Source organism: Saimiri boliviensis, chromosome 8 (assembly GCF_048565385.1).
Source record: "Saimiri boliviensis isolate mSaiBol1 chromosome 8, mSaiBol1.pri, whole genome shotgun sequence".
Lineage (NCBI taxonomy): Eukaryota > Metazoa > Chordata > Mammalia > Primates > Cebidae > Saimiri > Saimiri boliviensis.
Window position 1 is genome coordinate 119687268 of NC_133456.1, and position 25899 is coordinate 119713166.

The following is a 25899-nucleotide window of genomic DNA, read 5'->3' on the forward strand; positions in this document are numbered from 1 at the left end:
ACGTTGGCACTAAGACCTGGGGCTGGTCAACCACCCTCAACTATCATACCAACAAGCAGATGAAAACAGCAGAGGGTAAGCCTCAGCTGGCTTCCAATTAAGAATCTGTTCCATTCTGAGTTGTGTATGTTTTTCAGGCTGATTTGCAGTAATTGATATGCAGCTGATACATAATCATCCTCTCCTTTGTAAATCATGTATGGTCTTTTTGAGATCTGGTTAAGTGAACGAATGTTTCAACACACTGATAAGGTTAGTCACCAAAGAGTGACCCACACTGTATGATCAACATTTAGTGACAGTGGTATTTGGCTGGATATAGGGGACTGGACTAAATCAACAAATTACTAAAGCCATTTTTTTAAATACATTTATTAACCAATGTTAACACATTAAATGAATCTATATATTGCTAGTCAGAGCAGCTTACAAAATGCCAGAATGCATCATAGAACTGGACAGCCACAATGAATAATTACAATGTGCATAGTGGCTAAGCTCAACACCTCGATATAGCTTTATGATTTGCAGAAAATTTTTAATAATGATTCCTAAAACAATCAATTGTAATTTTACCTAAAACTTTTACAAAACCAGGCCACAATCTCTTTTTTTAATTTTGTTTTTTTTTTTGTTTTTTTTTTTTTAAACACACAGTTTTCACGCTGTAGTAACTTGGAAATGTGCAACCGTGTCAACAGAGACAAAAAAGCCAAAGTAACACGAATCTCACTTTCATGCAGCTATCAGTTAAATATTACATACTCTGGAATGATTTTACACCAAAAATATTTCCACAATTACTTGCTCTCATAGGGGTGGATCGAAGTTCTTAAAACCTGAAAAACAATCAAAGAAGGTTAAGTGTTCTCGGTTCTGACATGTCCATCAGCGCCACACACTGTGGCCACACTCACTAATTACACAGCAACAAGGAGGGAGTGATGATGCCAAGTTACTGCATAATTCAGGTACGTTGTATGAAACGGGGCTACTGGGTACTTTTTACAAAATATTGTGCACCATTCGGCAGTAGTTTGTCAATTAACTTGTGTCACCACCATCTGCAACAGCATTGAGATTGAATGGATGATATTTCACAGAAGACTTAGTTACATTTTTTTTTTTAGAGTGACCCTGACAAACCTGGAGAAAACTTTTTAAAAGGCTTTTCTCCTGATTCTTTCACTTCCATTGTGAGTAATTGCTTTAATAAATATCAAAGGTCTAAATAAATATTTACAAATTATTTCTCTAACCTCAAAAAAAAAAAAAACTAATGATAAATGGGAATTTGACTTGGTCTAAGATCAGTCTTTAAAAAAACACATAAATTGTGAGATATTTTAAAAGAAAAGTAATTTATGTTTTCCTGGCTGTATTGTATATATCTATGTATAAAAAAAATCATTATTCAACTATCGATCCATTCCTATTGGTAATGCTTCTTAATCCAGACATTCCGCAAAATACAGACTTTTTACAAATCACGGCATCTTTAATACAAGGAAATTAACATGCATTATTCTTCATTCTGTGTACAGTGATGGGGTTCATTAGTAGGCAATGACCCATTACTACAAACATAACGGCTTCTGTGAAACTTAAGTGCTTTCTCTTCTTTTAGTATTAACTTACAATACACGAGGTGACACCAGGTAATAGGCAGTGAGATGATATGTGGGACAGGAAGGGAAGCATTAAACAAATTTGTATGCCTCATCTATAATTTCGCATATGGATAAAGGTAGTTTTTGGCTTTTTGTTTTTGTTTCTTTTGTTACAAGCACTCATGTTAGGACAAAGATGAAATGTGCAAACTTTAAAATTTAAATATTCATTTTCTCTAAGATCCAGCTCAGTAAAAGATTACCCCAGTTCCCTGCAATTTTAAACTACAAGATCAAAGCTAATAATTTGTTATAAAAGTTATATATTGAAAAGAAATAATGAAAAACACAATTGGGAAATATTTAAGAAAAAATATGCAGGACTAGCCCTGCTGTGTCAACCCTGTTCCCTAAATTCAATCATATACCCACTGGTGTGACCAACAGATAATGCCTTTGAACAGTAAATTAAGCTGAACAAAACCAGCTCAACAGGTTAAGAAAAAAATGTCACATCAAGGTAGTATGTTTTATTTCTGAAACAGTTCTGTAGTTCTTACATTCAGATCTATTCTAAATGTTTCTTTGTTAAACTCACTTGTATTCACCTGTTTTTTAAAGATCTGTTGTTTAAAGGTTAAAATCTCTGTAAAACCTAAAAATGTTTTAAAATTTGCTGAAAATGCAACAAATTCTCAATTAAAATTTATTTAAAATAATACCCTCCACTGATGTTACTTTTACCCCCTGAAAAACTTCGGAGGAGCATTAACAAAAGATTTAAACTACTGTGCAAAATTTTTTCACGAAAAGTGTTTAAAGGCTGGTGCAAAATGGGAAGCAAATTCTAAACAATTTTGGCTTCTTGGAAACAAAAACCGCTGTGTTGAAAAGAGTATCGTCGGGGTGACTCCAGGAAGGGCCAGCTTCATCTTTTCCGGCGGCAGGTGCGCTTGTGCTCCGCGTGCCAGTGCTCCTGCTGGCACTTGATGGAGCAGTAGGATGTGTTCCAGCAGCAGTGGTACATGGCCTCCTCCTCACAGTTGTAGCACTGCAGGCAAGAAATCGGGCAGTCTTTAGACTTGGGTGTGGATGTGTAAGAGACTGGTTAAAATGGCAGAATCTTGAGGTGGTGGTTTTAAAAGATCTTTATGCTCAACCTTTTGTTGAATCTAAATATGTTTTACGCACAGCAGATGGAAAGAGAGCCCTGGGGATGACTGTGGCTATAGCTCATGCCTGGCTGTCAGCAAATTCAAGCTACTGTCAGGTGGTACCTGACACCACCTATTTTTTTTCCACCTCTATGGGGGTCATTCCCATTTCTTTTCTTAAAATGCTCTTGACTCACATCCCTTCCCAGCTACCACTTGCGTTTCTCTGCTCCCCACAAGCTTCATGAAAGACCTGCCTAAACTCTTCCCCTTGATTCTTACATACACTGCAGTCTCTCTACTCATACCATGCCCCTGACTATGCTGTGAGCAAGGTCACTTACTTACAACCTCAAATCTAGTGGCCAAGTCTCTCTGTCTTCATCCTGTTTGGTAATCTCAAGAGATAATTTTGACTGTCACAACTTTGGGGGACAAGGTACTACTGGTGGACAGAGGCCTGGGATGCTGCTAAACAAACATCCCACAATGTACACCTCCCCCAGAGAACCTATAGCAAAGGTCCATACTACCATGGTTGAACTGTTTGTTCTCTCTTCTCTTCTCCCATGACCAGACAAAGTAAAGTTAAAGTTCCAAGCTGGGTTGGTACGATAATGGTAGTATCACGATCCCGAACAAGAAGAAAGAATTCTAACCCTTTTACTAGTCTACTAGACACAGTGTGGTAAGTAGAAAAAGCTCAGCTAAGCCAATTATGTTTTTAATCATTCCGTTTAATTTCATAAGCCTCAAATTCCTCATCTTAGAGTACAAAAAATATGAACTTTACCTATTTCACAAATGGTAAAGTGCTATAAAAGACAGTATTATAATTACAGCCTCTTCTTCCCATTTGCTTGATGTTTTAATAAACTTAAGAGATTTCTACTCATAAATCTAGCATCCACTTTCTAGCTTTTTCTTGTTTCTGCATGAAGTGAGAACAACATTTTTCTCTAAGAGACAGAGTCTTACTCCATTGCCCAGGCTGCTCTCTGCAACCTAGAACTCCTGGGATCAAGCAATCCTTCCACCTTGGCCTCCCAAAGCACTGGAACTACAGGCATGCACCTAGCCATAAAATTACTGTAAATGGCATCTTTGGGTGTTGTGCTTCCGTTGAGCACATCTTAATTCCCATTTAATGATATTGTGTGAGTGGATCAAACAAGTTCAGTCATTCTTGTTATACACAACTAAAGCCAAGTCAAGAAGCTAGTAGGGAAAAGCACTCAGACCACAAAGCTAGTCTGCAACTCTCAGACTAGTTTTGCCAACTGCCATCCCTCACCAATCAGAGCTTGCCAGCTCCTCAAAACCTTACTAGCCACCCATGAAATTTCTTAAAGAACAATATGGATCTCAGCCCAAAATCTCCTGAAACTGATAAGCAACTTCAGTAAAGTCTCAGGATACAAAATCAATGTGCAAAAATCACAAGCATTCCTATACACCAATAACAGACTGAAAGAGAGCCACATCAAGAACGAACTGCCATTCACAAATGCTACCAAGAGAATAAAATACCCAGGAATACAACTAACAAAGAACGTAAAGGACCTCTTCAAGGAGAACTACAAATCACTGCTCGACAAAATAAGAGAGGACACAAACAGATGGAGAAACATTCCATGTTCATGGTTAGGAAGAATCAACATCGTGAAAATGGCCATACTGCCCAAAGCAATTTACAGATTCAATGCTATTCCCATCAAGCTACCAATGACCTTCTTCACAGAACTGGAAAAAAGCACCTTAAACTTCATAGGGAACCAAAAGAGAGCCCGCACAGCCAAGTCAACTCTAAGCAAAAAGAACAAAGCAGGAGGCATCACACTACCGGACTTCAAACTATACTACAAGGCTACAGTAATCAAAACAGCGATATAGACCAATGGAACAGAACAGAAGCCTCGGAGGCAACACCACATGTCTGCAATCATCTGATCTTTGACAAACCTGACAAAAGCAATGGGGAAAGGATTCCTTGTTTAATAAATGATGTTGGCAAAACTGGCTAGCCATGTGCAGAAAGCAGAAACTGGACCCCTTCCTGACACCTTACACTAAAAGTAACTCCAGATGGATTAAAGACTTAAACATAAGACCCAACACCATAAAAACCCCAGAAGAAAAATCTAGGCAAAACCATTCAGGACATAGGTGTAGGCAAGGACTTCATGACCAAAACACCAAAAGCATTGGCAACAAAAGCCAAAATAGACAAATGGGACCTAATCAAACTCCAAAGCTTCTGCACAGCAAAAGAAACAGTCATTAGAGTGAATCGGCAGCCAACAGAATGAGAAAAAATTTTTGCAATCTACCCATCTGACAAGGGGCTGATATCCAGAATCTACAAAGAACTAAAACAGATTCACAAGAAAAAAACAAGCCCATTCAAAAGTGGGCGAAGGATATGAACAGACACTTTACAAAAGAAGACATAGATGAGGCCAACAAACGTATGAAAAAATGCTCATCATCATGGGTCATTAGAGAAATGCAAATCAAAACTACAGTGAGATACAATCTCACACCAGTTAGAATGGCGATCATTAAAAAGTCTGGAGACAACAGATGCTGGAGAGGATGTGGAGAAACAGGAACACTTTTACACTGCTGGTGGGAATGTAAATTAGTTCAACCATTGTGGAAGACAGTGTGGCGATTCCTCAAGGACCTAGACACAGAAATTCCATTTGACCCAGCAATCCCATTACTGGGTATATATCCAAAAGATTATAAATCGTTTTACTATAAGGACACATGCACACGAATGTTCACTGCAGCACTGTTTACAATAGCAAAGACTTGGAATCAACCCAAATGCCCATCGATGATAAGACTGGACAGGGAAAATGTGGCACATAATAATACACCATGGAATACTATGGAGCCATAAAAAACAATGAGTTTGTGTCCTTTGTAGGGACATGGATAAACCTGGAAACCATCATTCTCAGCAAACTAACACAAGAACAGAAAATCAAACACTGCATGTTCTCACTCATAGGCGGGTGTTGAACAGTGAGAACACACGGACACAGGGAGGGGAGCAACACACATGGGGTCTGTTGGGGGGCGGGAATAAAGGAGGGACAGTGGGAGGCAGGGTGTTGGGGAGAGACAGCATGGGGAGAGATGCCAGATGTAGGTGATGGGGAGGAAGGCAGCAAATCACACTGCTATATGTGTACCTATGTAACAATCTTGCATGTTCTTTACATGTACCCCAAAGCCTAAAATGCAATAAAAAAGACTACAGGAAGGGAAAAAATATAGAAAATTCCTCCTTTTTATAAAACCTCTAACCACCTCTTTCTTCTTTGGAGAGCACAGTTTCACTTGTACTGAAGGCTGTGCCTCCCCAATGTGCAGGTTGTGTTTTTAACAGAAAATCTCTTTTTCCCTCCACAGATCTCCTGGTTTTTTGTTAACAATATTTATTTTGTCATTCACCAGCTCTTCCTACCAAGTTATCTTCATCTATTTTTCTGAATTATACGGTAAGATTCCCTTTTCCTTCTTGCCAAATCTTTATCACAGATTTAAAAATATTTCTTTCATGAAAAGTTTATGTGTATTTATATAACATAGGCTGGATAAAATGAAGAATTAAAGTTTATCACAAAACTTCACATAGTCATTCATTAAAACCAAGACCAACCAAGTTATGAGCTTTTGGAAGCAAAACTTTTCACTACCAATTCGCTGAGTGCTATGGTGGCTGTAAGACGAGCACGTGGCTCCTGTGTACTCAGAAGTTCCCACCCTGGTGGAAAGCACAAGACTCATGAGCAGGACACGGCGACAAATGACACTAGTTAGTCAGGTATAAGGGAGGCTAGAGACCAATGAGATGTCACTACTGTAAAGAAAAAGTAATTGATTTCTTTAACAGAATCTAATGTATAGATGTTAAATGCAGGGAAATCTGAAACTCTTTAATCTATTGTGATAATTACATTTACAATTTCACCATTTGGATGTTACCTAGCAGACATCACCAGGTAAAAGTCAGGGCCAGCCAATTTGCCCAAATAAAATATTTGCAGAGATGGAGAAATTATATAAGTTAATTATAATAAATATGTACTGAAGTATTATAATCTTAACAAAATAATTCTGAGCAGCACACAGTAATGTGAGATCTAAGGTTGGGAGATCACAGGACTTTTAGTAAAATTTTAAAAATGAAAGCTGACCATTTCACACTTGATCTTATTTCAGGAAATCATTTGCATGTGCCACAGCTACGTTCTGAATTAACTGGCATCATACCTGTGATACATTTCCAGAAATATGAGTCTAAAAAAGACTGGTATTTACCCACTGCTTCTTCTTGGTCTGGGAAATCAGTTGCTTGTGCTGTGTTGCCAGCTTCTTGATTTCTTCTACAAATTCCTCCTTACACTTTTCCTTTACTTGCTTACATTTTCTGTCCATCTCACTCTGCATGTTGGCTATAGCTTTATTTACAGCCTGTCTCTTTTCCTCTTCCATTTCAGAACGCAGCTGGAATGAAAAGAAACCCCACAGTAGGTCAGTGTACACCTTGCACAGAACATCTAACCAAAACAAAATCTTAACACATAGTTTCTACCAAGCATTACCTTCTCCAGGGCTTCTCGAACAACGCGCTCTGTCTCCCGCTTGTGGTCCGACTTCATCCGGTCTTTGAAGTCATTGAAGATCTTTGTGTATTTGTCATGGCACATGCTCTGACACACGCCATCACTGGTGGTCTGGGTGCTCCGATGCAGCATTCTTGGTGAAGAGGCACTTAACTTCTTGGTCTGAGTTGACACAGAGACTTTTTCGATTGGCTGAGGCATCGTGGGTATTTCCTGGCTAGAACTTACTGCTTCCGTTTCTGGCTCTGGTTCCTAAAAGGCAAGAAAAGGGTTAAGATGCAAAACAAAGCAATATAATTCACTAGTTCAAGAACTACTACTCTGTTAGGATAAAAATACAGTGATATACATAAATAGCCATATACTAAACTGCCGTTAAAAAAAACGTGGTTAGGATGGTAGATTTTTCTGTGTATTTTGCCACAATTAAAAATAAACCACTCTCCTCCAAACTAATCAGAATGAAAAGAACATGCAGTTAACAGCTACAATGATTATAATTTTATTACATACTGATACTAAAAGTTTTGTTTTTAAAATAGACTAAACACAAAAATTTATAGAATATAAAAATTATTGTCAACTTAAAAACACTTCATTGGACTAGATTCATTAACAAATTTCTTAAAACCCTGAACCACTTCTCACTGAATATGTATTTGAAATGTGCCCAGATTTACACAGTTTTAAAACATGCAGGGCTTACACCGCTGAGCTCACCCACAGTCTCCTTCAAGTTTTTAAATGTTGGTATAATTGACATACTGGATAAATGTGCTGTTTTTAAATAATGCAATGAAAAAAGTATCAGAGTTCCTAGGAAATGTATCAGCAGCAATGTGCCCTTCCCACTTAGCCAAGCTTTGGTCAGTGTTGCTTAATTAAGATAGAGACTTGGAGTAAGTATGCTATTTCAGGGAAGTCACAAGACTGGTTTCAACTTGATGGATATTATTTGATTGACAGCAACTGAATTTCACAAGTATCCACCAAGAGTGATTGTCTTGAACATACTTTGAAAATATTTCTTGTTTCATTTGCCACCTGGATACTGCGAGGTGGGCAACTTACTTCCTTTTTGGGCTCCACACTTTGATTACGTCGTCCTTTCTTTGCTCTTGGTTCTTGAGTGACCTTTAGCTGTGGGCATTATAAAAGTAATATATTATTCCGGACACTAGGAAATACTTCTCTACTGTAAACACTCATAGTGGACCCACAGGTGAGAACTGAATAAATTTCTACCTTTTGCATCTTTCCATCCACTCAGTTACCACTGACTTAATTACTATTCTGGTAACTGCAGGCTTGAAAGAGCTAGCGCACCTTCAGAGATGAGCAGTTGTCCTTAACTCTCTTTTCACCGGCAGGGTCAAGGTCATGGTTAAATCTATGTATTCATTTGAATTGGTTTTGGTTTACTTGTGCAGAGCACTTTACAAATGTAAAAAAGGGAAGGAAAATGTCAAAATCTGTTCATTACAGTGAGGAGTGTACACTAAGATTTCCACATTTAAAAGTAGTAACTAATATGCACTTCCTTCCTGAGACACACTCACCTGCTCATTACTGGTGGAGGAGATACTGGATTCTGCTTCTTCCTCACCTCGGTCCTCATTCTTAGATTTCCAGAATCTCCCTTCTCGTAGGAAACGCTGATGCAGCTCCAGCTCATCACAGGCCTTTTTCCAACCCATACTGCGCTTCACGTGCAGCCGATGAACATTGACTGTGATATCCTGAATGTTTTCAGAAGGAATCCAGGCCCTAGGAAGAGCATGTAAAGATACAGTGAGAAACATCCAAAATGGCAGGAAAGATGGTAAAAGTGTGACCTGTGGCAGCACCTATTACTTGGTGCAAAAGTCATCGTGGTTCCTGCCATTACTTTTAACTGCAAAAACCACAATTACTTAGGCTTAGTCATGGCTTGAATAAGCAAACTGTTACCAAGCAGAAAATAAATGAGATTTGTTTTTCACAGTCAACAAAGAAAAGTTCTCAGAATTGCAGTGATTCACAAATGCCTCGTAATCGTTCACAATGTAATCAGCTTAGCTTGTCATAGTTCATATCTGCATTCTTCATAAGTCCTTTTAAAGTTATTTGTTGTTCTGAATACTGTAAACTAACAGAACCCATCTAGCTATTTGCAGTTAGCACTGAAGAATCACGTGAAAACGCCCAGAAATTTTCACAAGATACATACATTCATATAAAATGAGAACTAAAAATATTACCAAGTCAGTCATATTTATATGATGCCTCTACTCATTAGAGAAACCAGATTGACAAACAGAGCCATTTATTACTTAGCAATAATGTACTTAGCTGTGAACAGAAGTGCCTCTGAATTATGTGTAATATATACCTAAAACTAGAAAATGAAAACATATTTGGTTCTATAGGAAAGAATGCTAAAAATTCAAGAATATTTTCCTGGGCATTGGTCTCTATCTGAATTTAAATTAATATCCATCCCAAATGTTGCATTCAACAGATGTTTACTGTGTACCAGTGGAAGGCACTACAAAGAATGAAGTGGTGTGATCTTGAGTTTCATTGCCTCATTTGACAGCTGCAAGAATGTTGCCCACAGGGGTTAAAGTAAATGATTAATTAGTGGTTGGAATCCAGCAAGGTCTTGAGTCTTCTGATTATCGGGATGGCACTTCATATGCTGCCTCTGCCTTTGAGGGACTTACAATTTTGTCAGAAAGAACTAAGGAATAATTATAATGCAAAGCAGCAGGCAGTAAAGGTACTCTAGGGTGCTACGGAGAAGAGGAAGTTTTCATTTGGTTGTGAGTGGTCACAACATTTTATTTGGCTTTGGTCTTGAAAGATAAGTAAGATTTCAACAGCAGACAATGTGAGTAGAAAGATTCCAGGCAGAGGGAACATTACAAATAAGATAGGCAACGACAGGGATGCGTGAGTCACAGACACTTTCTACAGCAGAGTACAAGTTGTGATACACTACTATAAACACACACATATTTATGCTTTTCAGTTTTCTGTTAAAGATTTTTTTCCTGCTATAAATATATATGATATCACAGTTTTCATCCCTGGCCTGTAATTATAGAGCTCCAGAAATACTGGGCCTATGACCATTTTGAAGGAATCACTTACAGAATCATGGCCACATGTGCCTCAGGCATAAATAAAGATTTCTAGTTGTTTGTACAAGTCAAGCTTTATAATCTAGAAGTACATTTTAAATATACAGTAATCTATATCATTAGATGCTAACAATAGCTAAAATTGTTACTGCTAACATTGTATCAACTGTCTCATCTGGCCTTAAGTACTTTGTTAAAAACCTTATCAAAGTAAACTGAACTTTGAAAAATTAAAGTCTAATGCAGAGTACAAATGAAATTATGCTTGTGGAGAGTTTCTTGCCATTAGATTTTGAATCAATATATTTAGTCTTCGGCCAGGCGCAGTGGCTCAAGCCTGTAATCCCAGCACTTTGGGAGGCCGAGGCAGGTGGATCACGAGGTCAAGAGATCGAGACCATCCTGGTCAACATGGTGAAACCCTGTCTCTACTAAAAATACAAAAAAATTAGCTGGGCATGGTGGCACGTGCCTTTAATCCCAGCTACTCAGGAGGCTGAGGCAGGAGGATTGCCAGAACCCAGGAGGCGGAGGTTGCAGTGAGCCGAGATCGCACCATTGCACTCCAGCCTGGGTAACAAGAGCGAAATTCCGTCTCAAAAAACAAAAAACAAAACAAAATAAAACAAAAAGATATATATATATATATATATATAAAATTTTTTTTTTAGTCTTCCAGTCAACAGCTATTTATTAAGTTGCTATTACGTAGTTGAAATTCAATAAAAATGGTTTGCTCACTTTTTAAAGTAGTTTGGTCTTGAAAATTCTGTTGCAGGCAGTGCTGACTACCTGGAATGAACTTGTCATCATCTTTAGGAGTATTTTCCTTACTTAAATTATTTATCTTAAATAAAATGGATTATTTCTTCTTTAAAAAGCCTCAACACAGTTCATAATGTACTTCCATTCTCTTTTAATCAACTCCAGTACTACAGAATATCAGATTTCAGTTAAAAAAAAATTATCACAGGGTATGCTCTCTGATCTAAAAAAAAACAAACACACACACCCCACAATTTAAGGTAAGTCTAAATAAAAAGAGGAATAGTCTAATTTGGCTCCGTCTACACATCTGTCAATGCCTGGACTACATTCGCAGACTGAAATGGTTCAGTGACCCGATGTCAGCGAACCCAGAGTGCTCTACGTCTTTGCTGCCTGTACTTCGTTTCCTGGCCTGGGCCATGCCGTCCACCTGCTACTTGCAGCAAAAAGAAAGACTCAGCTACTTCTTTTTGGCAGGCAAAATCTTGCAAATCTTACAAAAACCTCACTAAAGCAGCTCTCACATGTTAACACATCAGCTCTTTTCCTGGAGATTTACAACGTGCTCATTGTTTAGGAAGGAGCAGCATATTCTATTTGCATGTATATAAGGGACTGGTACAAAACCATTACGTTTTTTTCCCTCCCACTTACATGTAATGATATGACGAACTAGCAAAAGAATAATTATTAGCCAAAATTTGCAACCAGTGGCTCCTCATTAACCAGAACCTTTTGGTGCATATGATGCTTAAATAATTAAAAATTCATGATTATAATTTTATCAGTTTTTAAAAATAAATCCAACATTCTAATATGGTAGATTATAAAGTATATCCTAACCAGTCATTCACTTCAAATATCTTACTGTTCACATTATATCCAAGAAAAAGATTACACAGTGATTTTTTTCAACTTCTTATTTTTCTAAAATAAAGTCCTTAGAGTCCTATCTGTCTAGAATTATTTAGGTAAAATCTTGTAGGACCTAAGAAGCTCGAGGGAAAAAAATACCTCTGGAAATATAATCTGATGTTTTAATTCTCTCCTTCAGGTGACAGATTACTCTAAGGACTGCAGTAGATCAGCCCAAATATTCTTTAAAAATATTTTCTGCTTAGTATACTGAATGAAATAAAACAAGTTAACTCATTATTAGTAAGTATCACTCATGGTTGAAGACACTATAAACCTACTTGCAAGTTGATGGAAAATAAAAATATATTGGTAAAAAATTCTAATTATCAGATTATTCTTACCTAGTAGTATGGCTGTAAAAACATTACTGAATTCTCGTTTTTCTAAGTTAATGAACATTGAGGCAAACTTTCCCTCTTGTTCCTTGCATATGTGCTGTATTATAAAAGCAGACCTTATATGTGCTGTATTATAAAAGTGGACCTTTATTGAGTATTCACTATGTGCCAAATACTATGCTTAAGTCTCTCTATATAAACATTTCTTTAAACCTTACAAAAACTCTTATGAGGCCCGTATTTTGCTGAGGCTCAGAGAAACTGACTAATGTGTCAAGATTAGGGTAGAAGATGGTGAAGCAAGGACACAAATCTCACATAAAGGGTTTACCCTAATCTACCTAGTAAGAATACATCCCCTCCCTGCCTGTTCTGATAAGAAATTGAAATCAACGGAATATGATCTATTAAGTATATGCTCTTAAAAATACCATTTAAAAATAAGGTAACTAAAACATTTTATATTGAGTTATTTTACTGGATCATTATTTAACTAATGTTTCTCAACATGACAGTGTCTGGTAAGTGTCTATTTACCTATGAAAGAACAGAGCTACCTTTTGGGAAATTTACAGTATCTATAGGTTTCTTATAACTACACTTCTATTTAAATTCAATGAAGACTAAGCAAAAATTTACCACAGGGAGGAATAAGGTCCCTCATTGTGTAGCTTCTCTCTACACTAATAACCTCTTGGCAAGAGAGGTGACACTCTGTGGACTATTCATTTAAATCCCTGCAAAGTAGGACTATTAGATCATGTAGCTGACTTCTGTCACGTTTTCCCCTTATCTCAATAGCTGTGTTAAATGAAGCAAATAAACTGCATGTGAATTCTTTATTCCTATTGTGGCTTTAGACCCTAACATCCACACTACTCATGGGTCAACTGTAATTTTTATGCACACTTAAGGTATTTACACACATTCTAAGATCACAAGATTATTTTAGTCTGTCTTTAACCAAGACTTGAAGATGGCTGGAGCAACTGTGACCTCATTACTGTATGATGGAATGGCCACATTCTGAGGCCCTTCTGCCCACTGTACTACAAATTCAGTCTGAGCATTCATGTGCTTCTGAAGTTCAACAGTGTCAGTTATTACAAATGTCCTGTTTAGTAAACAATATTTGGAAAAAATTTATCTTAGAATGTATTGCTGGCAGCAAAATGTGCTTTTTTTTCTCCAATTTAAAATAAATTTCATCCATCTCTGATGGAGAAATCATCAGACTTTCTTACGGATTCATAAACACAGCTGTGACCACTGAACGTGGGGTCATGAATTACCTCTGGTGGTGGTGGCCAAAGAAGCGAACGTCAACTTGATTGTCCTCTTTCTGCATGACTTTGGCTGGCCAAAACCCAAAACCTTTCATTTTAGCCCAAACCAGCTCATGATTAGGTATCTGGAAATTAAACGTTTTACCTTGTTATATTATTTTTAAAGTATTAAATGCAAGTGTACCATTAATGTTAAACTAGTCAAGTATAATCCATATTTCGAAAGTATTTCTTTTATAACTCCTAAACACATATGAGGTTTTTTTTTTTTCTAGGATTGACTGATTTTACCTTTAAGAAAAACACCAAAAAATTTCTATTTGCCAACATGAGCCTTATTCCTCAGAAGAGGTTGGGACTGGAGCATGGCAGCCCCCGAAACCAAGGCCATGCACATGCATGACAGTGGCACACAGAGCACCTGCTTTGCCAAGTGCAGCCAGAGGGGCCAGCAGCATCAGCACCCCCTGGGAATTTGTTAGAAATGGGGAAATTTTAGGCCTGCACAGCACTGTCTCGCAGGACTGGCTCTCTTGGGCAGCCAAGGCTGCTGGCCAAGAATGCTCAGAGGCCCTTTATCAGCGCCTGGCTTGAAGCTGTATCATTTTGGGGAAATTATACAACTACAGACAAATGCAAAGCCTTAGGTCTCTCATGAAATAATGAGAGGAGAAACAAAAATTCACTTTATTAAGGGACCCAGACGCTGGGTGTGGTGGCATGTGCCTGTGGTCCCAGCTACTCTGGAGGCCGAGATGGGACAATCACTTGAGCCTGGGCAAGGTTGAGGCTACAGTGAACCAAGATCACACCACTGTACTCAAGCCTGGGCAACAGAGTGAGACCCTGTCTCAAAAAGGAAAAGGACCCAATATCTATTTTTTTTTTTCAATATCTCATTTTAAAATCAGAAATGGAAAACAAGCCCTGTTATTCTTTCCTTTCAGTTGTTGATACTCATTAAAACCATCTATATTATGGTATTTAAAAAATTTAGGGAGTATTATAATCTTTAACCAAACTGGAAATAAACTTTACATGCTTAAGAGATAAAAAACAAAAAATCACAAAATTTCACATACACAAGGATAACAGAACCAATTGTCAGGACGAGCATTTGACAAATAAAAGCAATTCTTGCAAAGCTGTAGTTCATCCAGCTGAAAAAGAAGAGAAACTATTTTAGCCTACACAAAATATACATACACATTAAAGTAAATAAAATGTATCCATGTAAATTAACATTCATGTACGTAAGTGGTGTTGAATCCTTAATCTTTTAAGCTTAAAGTTTTCAATAAATGGTACTGGAAGATCCTGCCACTGTCCTCTTAGAACTATCTCTCTGGTCTCAGCCCACACTTGGAATAGAAGCCTAGTCTGACAGGCCTGGTCTGACCAGGCCCTGCCCAAACTTCACTGGTTAGCACTTCAGACTGAATATTCTTCAGGAAGGTAACAATGTCTACTACTACCAGTCACAGCAGTCCTTACTTTGCCTCATTCTCTATTTTAGTTCCTTGTTTCTTTCACAACATTCTTTTAATACTTGTAAACAGACATATTTTATCTGTTCCCCCCCTCCCCAGTCTCCTCCTTCAGAATGTGGCTCTATGAGCAGGAGGCCTGCACTGTGATCACCTTTTATTCCTCCTCACATATTGCATGGCACATAGGAGGCACTCAGTAAATACTTATTGAACAAATAAAAAACAAAATTCAAATTTGAAATGAATTCACAGAACAAAACTTTTTGTATAAACTGAGGAACTTTTGCAAAGATAATAAGGTTACAGGTGAGTGTTTTAAGACCTCTAAAAAGTATACTTCCTTAAATGTCCTTCACTTACTGTATAAATATGTGCTTCATTGTTTGGTTGGGTTTGTTTTTTGCCTATGTAGTTTAGGAAGGATGCAAATTTGGATCCTTTCTTAGAAGAGGGTAATGTTTACTGCACGTCTGCCCAGCAAGACACATTCACATGCAGCATCTAGATAACACAACAGTTCTGAAGGTGACCGAGAGTTTCCTTGTGGAAGTTAATAGTAACTAAATCTGACTCTCAGGATTTCTCTTCTAACAGTTTTGCCAGAATTTTTTTTTTTTTTTTTTTGAGACGGAGTTTCGCTCTTGTTACCCAGGCTGGAGTGCAATGGCGCGATCTCGGCTCACCGCAACCTCCGCCTCCTGGGTTCAGGCAATTCTCCTGCCTCAGCCTCCTGAGTAGCTGGGATTACAGGCACACGCCACCATGCCCAGCTAATTTTTTGTATTTTTAGTAGAGACGGGGTTTCACCATGTTGACCAGGTTGGTCTCGATCTCTCGACCTTGTGATCCACCCGCCTCGGCCTCCCAAAGTGCTGGGATTACAGGCTTGAGCCACCCCGCCCGGCCAGAATTTTTTTTAATATTTGCATTATCTTCCATGTATGACAAACATGAAAATAAAAGACATTTAAAGGAAATGGCACAATTAAAATGTAAGTAAAAATGGAATCCTGAAATAAATTAATTTCAATTATGAAAAGAGTGCAATTATTGGGTACCTCATGACACGTGTCTTTATATAGCATCCTCGCAATGTCAGCTTGCTCACTGTCTGCTGTAATTAAAGATAGACATTAGCTATAAGCAATAGTCTGCAAATATAAGACTCAAAATTAGTATTTTTCTTTCAGTTTGCAAAAGTAGACATCTACCATTTCAAACCAAAATGTCCGTTTAAAATAACGATAGCAAAATAAAATTACACAGGCAGTTTTTGTTTTCCATCCAATACAAGCACTAATTCCCTAGGTAGAGAGTGACCTCATCTTTGGATAATGTGATACTAATGGGGAAACAATCAGAATTAATCACAGTGCTTATAAAAAAAAAACCTCTCAGCTAAAACAAATACATATAAAACTGTAAAGAATAATTACATTTTCATTGACTATACTGTGATTTTGTCTTTGGACAGTCCCTTCTATAAATGACATCACAAGATATTCCTAAGTTTATACTCTAACATTATTGCTTATTAAGGTATTAATTCTTTGAATATAATGTTTTATAAAAGATATTGCTTAACATGGAATGGAAATGGTGTGTTTTAAAATGCATACAGAAAGAAAACACAAAAATATTCAACCTCCATAGAAAATCACTGTATTGTGCAGAAGCAGTTGAGCATCAGCTTTGAACTCTTCATAACTTCGGTATTTCCCTTCATTCACTTTCTGCAGTAGGCAAAAACAGAATGATGAAGAGTTACCAGTAGAAAATACTTGCCTGGACTAAGTTCACAGGACAAGCAGACTTTTCTAGGATGACATCAGGATGACTACTGCCATCCTACACTATTGACAGAGAATGTGTGTGAAAGAAGCCAACAACTCCACCTGCAGTTTTAGTGAATGAAGCATGGTAGGTTGGATATCCCCCAGACACATACATATATATTAATTTTTCAGAGTGAACTTTAATGGCTGGAACATCTCGTTTGACAATGTAGAAAGCACACACCTGTCATTCTTTTTCTTTTTCTTTTTTTTTTGAGACAGAGTTTCGCTCTTGTTACCCAGGCTGGAGTGCAATGGCGCGATCTCGGCTCACCGCAACCTCCGCCTCCTGGGTTCAGGCAATTCTCCTGCCTCAGCCTCCTGAGTAGCTGGGATTACAGGCACGCGCCACCATGCCCAGCTAATTTTTTTGTATTTTTAGTAGAGACAGGGTTTCACCATGTTGACTAGCATGGTCTCGATCTCTTGACCTCATGATCCACCCGCCTCGGCCTCCCAAAGTGCTGGGATTACAGGCATGAGCCACCGCGCCCGGCCCTGTCATTCTTTTTCAATCTTTTTTTTTTTTTTTTTTTTTTTTTTTGAGACGGAGTTTCACTCTTGTTACCCAGGCTGGAGTGCAATGGCGCGGTCTCGGCTCACCGCAACCTCCGCCTCCTGGGTTCAGGCAATTCTCCTGCCTCAGCCTCCCAAGTAGCTGGGATTACAGGCGTGAGCCACGGCGCCCGGCCTTCTTTTTCAATCTTGATCCTCCTGTGTTGTAAACAGAACTGTTAGCCTCTGTGACAGTTTACCATAAACTACTAAGACAGACTTATAATTCTGAATTGGGACCAGGAATTGGTTTATAAATCATTTTAAAGTAACATCTCAGGTATTCTTCTCTGGGCCAAGTCTTAGTGGATTTCAACAGGAAGGAACCTGCATGAGTAAAGGCAATGGGGAAGAAGGGGGGTCTGGGTTCTTACATATACTGAAGAGGTCTTACAGTTTAGGAGAAGGGGCCACAAAATCTGGAGGTGGGAGGTAAAATTTAAATTACTCGGTTTTGTTCCAGGATTTGCCAGTTACTTTTAAGGGGAAAAACCTTCATTTACCCTTCTATTGAAATAATACAGCCATAGTCTTTCTCAAGTACTAAGGAAACTTGTAAGATGATTTAAAATTATTCCTGTGGTCTCTCTATGGGCTATTATGACCAACCTTAAGATTTTAAATTTCCAACATGACATATGAGGTACAAAATTAGTAATCAGCAACCCTGACTGGAAACATATCTGTCAGTTCTATTTTCGATTTTGTTGCAATTTGTTACTGGACATGAACAAACTAACAATCTTCAGTTACAACTGGTAAAATTAAGACCTTTAAGAATAACTTTTCTAAGCATATTCTTTGTTTTGTTCATTTTATTGTTTCCCCAGACTACAGATTAACTCTGTGCTCTACTTTTTTTCTGAGAGGAACTCTCAGGTACCACTGCTAAACCTGGGAAACATTCTTTTTTTTTTTTTTTTTGAGATGGAGTTTCGCTCTTGTTACCCAGGCTGGAGTGCAATGGCGCGATCTCAGCTCACCGCAACCTCCGCCTCCTGGGTTCAGGCAATTCTCCTGCCTCAGCCTCCTGAGTAGCTGGGATTATAGGCACGTGCCACCATGCCCAGCTAATTTTTTTGTATTTTTAGTAGAGACGGGGTTTCACCATGTTGACCAGGTTGGTCTCGATCTCTCGACCTTGTGATCCACCCGCCTCGGCCTCCCAAAGTGCTGGGATTACAGGCTTGAGCCACCGCGCCCGGCCGAAACATGCTTTACATCTGTAATATTAAATTGCCCAGGCTGTAAGGCATTTTCTTAAATTAACGAGGATTAAGAAGCTCTAAGATGCTGATCTTTAAAACCAGGCCTTTTAAAGATGACACCTAATTTGCATTAGAGTAAGCAAATGAAATTTACAAAGTAATAATGCTTCATTTGGTAGGTATGCCTGTCTTTTGTTTTAGGAAATAAGTGGAAAATGGTGCATTTTGAAGCAAAGAAGAGGAACCAAAATCTGCTTAACTGCTAAATTATTCTTTAGCTTGTTAGTTAAAAAGATTTACTTCAAGTGGAAATAAAAGAAACTGGTTTTACCTCTTGAATGGTCGGAACGTCCACAGCTGAGTGCACCAGCCTCCTGTACATCGGGTGTTTATTGTCCTTCCCCTTTTTATTAAGATCTATAGCCTAAGAGGGTGTTAGTACATCAATTTAAATGTGGTTAAAGGAAGTCAGGTAAGACATCAATTCCTAAAGCTCAAAATATTTTCTATCTTTTTATTTTTTATTTTTCTAGAGACAGAGTCTCGCCATCTTGCCCACACTGGTCTTGAACTCCTGGGCTCAAGCAATCCTCCTGCCTTGGCCTCCCAATGTGCTGGGATTACAGGTGTGAGCCATGGTGCCCAGCCAGTATTTTCTACCTTTAAAGCAAAATCTCAGAGGAAGTACTTTAAAACTTAACAGAAAAAATATACATATATTACTATATAGTTTAATATGACATTCCTTAAGGTTGTGAATAGGATATTTTGAAAAGTTCCCTTTCATTTTAAAGAGCCATTATCATCAATGAAAATCTTCATTCTGATGAAAGAAACTAAAAAATGTAAATGTTTCTTATCTCATGCAGCTTATGTCAAAATGTCTATGTCAAAAACAGAAAAAAAATCTAACTGCCTGTTACAGAACCATTTACTGCAGTAAAGAAATATGATGGGGGTGCTCTCCACACTTCATATTGCTATATACATATTTGTTACTTCTCGATCATTCAACTTTCAAAGAATGAGCCAAAGTGAAATATGTTTTGGGATACTCTGAAAGCTTCCCTGAGCAGAACTCACCCTCTCCTTCATGCGGGAGACAATGAATCTCAGGTATGTGCCCATCTCCTGTTTGTTTGTATTCTTCTTCTTAATGCTCTATTGAAAAAAAAAAAGAATAAAGGGTACAAAATCTGATCATTCATATGTCTATATGCATGTAAAGAAACATATACGAAATACTGAGATAGTATGCAAAGAGTTTATTAAAAGATGTACTTTTTCCAGCATATTTGACAAAGAAAAATCTTTGATATTGCATATCAAAAACAGCATCTAATGTAACAAGGTGAGAATTTTAAAATATTATGTTGTACTTGATATAATATCCTTAGACAATTATAGATTTTTTTCTTGGTATTTTAAAACCTAAAATAATTTTTAGATAAACAAAAGTAATAGACATAATGAAGAATCACTTATTTTGCAAACAGTATCAATGGCTAAAGTCCTTTGGGGCAACATCTTAAATTAGCAATAATAAATGGTGTGTTTCAAGGTAACATTATTCTTTGTTTAAAAGGTGATTTAAAAAAATCTGTTTCACTTACTACGTACAGTACAGCTGCACACACTAACATCTCCATTTCTTAGTATCATGGATCTATTCAGTAATAACTCCAATTTCTTAGTCTAGCCTGCAAGCCAATTAGGTTCTTAAATTCATTGCACAAAAAGTGTAACTTCACATGAAGAAAAAAATATAAGATTCTACCCCTCTTACATCTAAACAGCTAGGAAACAAGGACAAGTATGCCTATTTAACTTAGTCAAAGTCCCAATGGTACAACAGCCTGAAGGAAGCAAAGGCAAAATGCCAAGCACTCAAATATAATCAGCTCATAGTGCAGAGGAAATGAGTGGGTGTGGCCACTGTTTTAATAGATGCCTTAACTTTTCCAGGTAACTAAATGATGATTCTCTGCTCAATGGTATAATTCTTTCCAAAAGAACTTTAAACATAGAAAGTCACTTTAGTATGCTAAATACAGTAAAGGACAAATATTTCTCACGTGACAGAACTTTTAGCTAGGGCTTAAGTGAATTGATGATACATGCATACAATGTTTATATACACATAAAATATCTAATTAACAAGTGGAAACACATTTTATTAGTGAGAAACTAAACTTAATTTCATGTACCTGATGTCTGCGCTGCACCTTCCTGACTCTGCTTCTCATCTAGGTTCTCTGGCAGTACAGTCAGTCTCTCTTATGTGGCTTTGTGGCTTGTGTCCACAGCTGCTACGTTTATGCCAATTATAAAGCAGTTCATCTCAAGTCCAGACTTGTATCAGAGATACAGAATGATTTTTTTTTTTGACAGAGTCTCACCCTGTCACCCAGGCTGGAGTACAATGGCGCAATCTCAGCTCACTACAAGCTCTCTGCCTCCCGGGTTCAAGTTATTCTCTTGCCTCAGCTTCCCAAGTAGCTGGGATTATAGGCGCTCACCACCATGCCTGGCTAATTTTTTGTATCTTTAGTAGAGACAGACTTTCACCATGTTGGCCAGGCTGGTCTTGAACTCCTGACCCTGTGATCCACCCACCTCAGTCTCCCCAAGTGCTGGGATTATAGGTGTGAGCCACCAAGCCCTGCCTGGACTGAACTTTTATAAAATGCAGCCAGGCTTCACCCCAAGGATCTGGGTTATGCTTTCTAGCGGCAGGGCCTGTGATGTGTATCTGCTTGTTCATTTGCTTATTCCTCAGGTGACTGTGATGCATGGTGAAGACAGAGTACCCATGGCATAAATATGGAATACAAAGTGCAATGACATTTCCAGCACCCAAGGTTTATAATCTTTCTGTGGGAGGTGGGGCAGGGGAAGAAACTGATAAAACTTATGAATTCTCTATCTTTTTGAAAACTAACAGAAGAACATAACTGATGTTAAAATGAGTAACACAGCCACATGAAGGGGAATACGAAGAACTCAAGCGATTTATTAGCACTGTATTTGGCCATATGCATTGCTTAGAGACAAAACTTTAAACAAACACTGAACTCTAGTTATTAAGTCTGTTTACTTGGCAGCACTGGTTAGCATCCTAAAAAATTTTTTAAAATTTTAATTGGCAAACCGAAATTCTATATACTTATGGTGTGCAATGTGATGTTTTGAAATACGTGCAATGGCGAAATAGAGGAAATTGGTTTTTGTAATGAGAACACTTAAAACCACTCTCATTTTAATAAGATCCTGAGTGCTTTTCACACACACTCATACACACACACACACACAAAATATTAGCGGGCACCTTTTATACACTAGACTACAGTAAAAAATGATGCTGTTTTTGCATCTGCATCTCACACAGGTTGGCAGAAGGCACTCTCTCTTCCTGGATCTGAAGCACAGTCAGTTATGAATGCTTTTGAACAAATATTCTTACCAGTATAGACATCCTTCAATGCATTGCTTTCTATACTAAATAAGCAGTTTGATGAACTGTCAGATACAGGAAGAGAAAAGGTAAGAAGGTTGGAGATGGCTACATTCTTCTTGGCACTTATAAAATATACATTCTTTTTAAAACAAAGGAGAATAAAAACACATGCTTCTAGCTACATGGCCCTCTCTCATGCCAACTCAAACACTTTGGATACACTACTAAAACTGATTTCAAGTATCAATCTCATCATTAAAGTATGAATTTATATTAATTAAGACATAATAGCAATCTACACCAGGTTAGAAGTCTTGTAATACTATCAGTGAGGTTATGGTTCCTTTAATAGGAAACATATTATTCAAAGGAAATACACAACCAACACTGTTATATAGCACTGAAATATAATTTTAATATTCACTAAATATAATGCACAGCCTTCCGTCAATTCAACAGGGCAGGAATCCCTTCCCTTCTGGATCTTAGCTCTAGACTCTGGGGTCCCCATGAGTAGCGACAGTGGGAGAGGAGACCTGACCCTGCTCACCAGACTCGCTACACCCAGCACAAGACCTCTTGCTTCTGTCTCAAGGTACTGTGCACTGTATTATGTGCAGGACGTTTTTTTTTTTTTTTTTTTTTTTTCCTTTCTGCACTTTAAACATAAATCTATTACGTATTTCACTGTGTTAAATTGAATCTAACCTCTTGTTTCTAACTCTTTAGAAAGCAATCCATTGTTTCTATATGGGCAAAGATTATGTACTATTAGAATTTTATATCGCTATAGCTAAAACATCTTAACTACATTGTTCTTACTTTGAAATGGCAGTATGGAAGTTTAGGTAACACTTGTACATGTAATTACCCAGTTTAAATAAAGGTCTATATTCAGTTCCTACTCTCTTCAAATAGATAACATAAATTGTGCATCTTAGACACTCTCAAAAACTTTGGTTCTGTTTAAACATCTTAAAATGAATTGCTAATTTGGTGTAACCATGTGCAAGCAACATTTCCTTATTTTTGGAAAGACAGAATGCATACACAGTTCATGCTGAGGGCCTTAATTTCACAAAACGAAATGGCATAATAGAGGATGAAAGTCTGATTTTGTCTCATGTTTAAATTTGCTTAGAGCTAGTTTGCTAGAGTATCTCTCTCCTTCTGAGTGCAATTAAAAGTGGTAATCTGAGCTTGGAAAAATGACTGAGTAAAGTATGAAAGGAAACAAGGTCATCTGGATAAGTCCCACCCCATTTCTGAACTCTGATGAAACTTTCAGAATTCTTTCAAGATACTACCTTCATAACTACTCCAGGAATGTCTTATACCTCATTTAACAAAGCACCACTGTATGTCTACTTCTATAAAGTTCTAGAACAGGCAAAACATATTCCTCATGGAAAATAATCAGAACAATGGTTGTTTGGGGGAGAGGGCTTGCCTATGAGATCAGTTGGCCTAGGAACGAGTAAATTTTATCTCAAAGGAAAAAGCCCACCAATGTCTTAGGTGCCACCCCCGGAAGTTCTGATAAAATTGGTTGCGAGATGAGGTCTAGGCATTCACAGTCCTAAAAGCCCCCAAGGGTTTCTGATAGGTGTGATTAAGAGCACTGCCTTAACTTCCTAAGAGACTTCATCATACAAACATGGACAGGCACACACTGGTCCAGCAGCCCTGATTTTAACCTCAGCTGGTGTTCTGAGAAGGTGTAAAGTGCTGTGTCTTCAAAAGCTCTCTCTTAAAGGGATCTTGAGGTTAACCTAAGTTTTTATTGAATCCCCACTTAACAGCTCTAGGATAGTCTCAATCTACTTAATCGCACAAAGAGGAATACTTCTCTCATTATATATGCTAAGGGTGCTATCCAGGTTATGTTTTAAGTACTTGAGCTTTTTGTTTGTTTTTGTTTTTTAATAGTTAGAAACGTCAATGATTTGGGCTGTAGAGAAGGACTGACCAAAAGGACTATTTCACAGTCAAAGGAGATTATTTTGTTGAAAGCTTCCATGTTCCATTTTTTAAATATGTTGCCCCATCCACCTTTTTGGTGATAAATGGGGTATCCTATTCCAGACAACATGAAGCCCTTCTCAAGCACTGCTCTGTGATGGGCCTCACACCACCCAAGGGAAGGCCACAGGGGCTGACAGAAGCTGCTCCCAGATTCACAGGCTGAGGGGCTTTCTCAGTGAACTGACACAAAAGAGAGGACTCTCAACAAAACCAAAATCTCTCCCAGTGATTTGTAGGAACAAAACATTTGCTGTAAGATGCTTTCACGTTTGATAAACTTGTGGGTTTTCTTTCTAGTTATCACTTAGAGATTTGACATTGCACATTCTGACCCAGGGCTGTACAATGTGATTTTGGGGGATTTTTAAGGAAAAAAGCTGTGGAGTGCCTTCCGTGGCATTCACACTGAAGTGCTGCATCTGGTACTTGTCAGCCAGACCAAAGCACATTAAATGACTGAGAAAAAGCTACAAACAAGAAATAGGTAGTTTCTGAGGTAAGCTAAGCAGATAGCTCTTGACAACAAGGTCAGAAAAACACAGAAACAAGGTTTTATAATATGTACAGATTATTTCTGATCCAATTCTTTCTCAGACTTTGAAGAATTATTCCTATTCTCTATTTGAAGGCCTGAGGATTCTTCAACCAAGGACTTTCTGTAACAGGGTTCAGGCAGAATCCAGAGGTCATATCACCTGGTGGCCTGTGGGAGTGATTGCGGTCAACTTTTACAAATACTCAAGAAAGAAACAAACATTCTATATCATAGCAAAGTTGTTGTAGCTATTTAAAAGTGACAATAGGGGCTGGGTGCGGTGGCTCAAGCCTGTAATCCCAGCACTTTGGGAGGCCGAGGCGGGTGGATCACGAGGTCAAGAGATCGAGACCATCCTGGTCAATATGGTGAAACCCCGTCTCTACTAAAAATACAAAAAAGTAGCTGGGCATGGTGGCACATGCCTATAATCCGAGCTATTCAGGAGGCTGAGGCAGGAGAATTGCCTGAACCCAGGAGGCAGAGGTTGCAGTGAGCCGAGATCGCGCCATTGCACTCCAGCCTGGGTAACAAGAGGGAAACTCCGTCTCAAAATAAATAAATAAATAAATGAAATAAAAGTGACAATAATCACATCTCTGAAGCAGTGTTGTAGATGTTTATGTAAGAACTAAAGTAGATGTTGGGGCTGCCCTCTTTTAAGGAAAAAAATAATAGAAAAATGGAACATCTTCAATAAGGGATTCTTAAGCCAGTTATAAAGTAATTGCCAGCCAACACTGAATCAGATGATTCTAGGTAGAGACAACAGACAAAGCATGAATCAAGTAACTCAGACATACTTGGTACCCTTTTGATGTTTCTGCCTGGAACACTATTGGCCACTCCTGATCTTGTCAAAATTCATCCATAGCTGATTATTGATAATGATGCCCAAGGATCATTAGTTAAAGGAGCATTGAGGACTAAATACCTTTATTAGTACAGAATTTTC

General features: G+C 38.0%; 1 protein-coding gene across 17 annotated transcripts in view; it reads right to left on the minus strand.

The window, feature by feature from the left end:
• Positions 1–686: 686 nt before the first annotated feature.
• The window catches only part of ZMYND11 (zinc finger MYND-type containing 11), a 115291-nt gene continuing 90078 nt past the window's right edge, over positions 687–25899 (minus strand). For all 17 annotated transcript variants that reach the window (XM_074405148.1, XM_074405145.1, XM_039478742.2 and 14 more), the window contains 11 exons: positions 20011–20088; positions 19259–19351; positions 16975–17062; positions 16388–16443; positions 14922–14999; positions 13846–13964; positions 8964–9171; positions 8476–8544; positions 7384–7656; positions 7100–7285; positions 687–2661 (listed from right to left, as the gene is read on the minus strand). In XM_074405148.1, the coding sequence (XP_074261249.1) occupies positions 2539–2661; positions 7100–7285; positions 7384–7656; positions 8476–8544; positions 8964–9171; positions 13846–13964; positions 14922–14999; positions 16388–16443; positions 16975–17062; positions 19259–19351; positions 20011–20088 (1371 nt within the window). In that variant the 3' untranslated portion in view covers positions 687–2538. The remainder of the gene's footprint in view (positions 2662–7099; positions 7286–7383; positions 7657–8475; positions 8545–8963; positions 9172–13845; positions 13965–14921; positions 15000–16387; positions 16444–16974; positions 17063–19258; positions 19352–20010; positions 20089–25899) is intronic.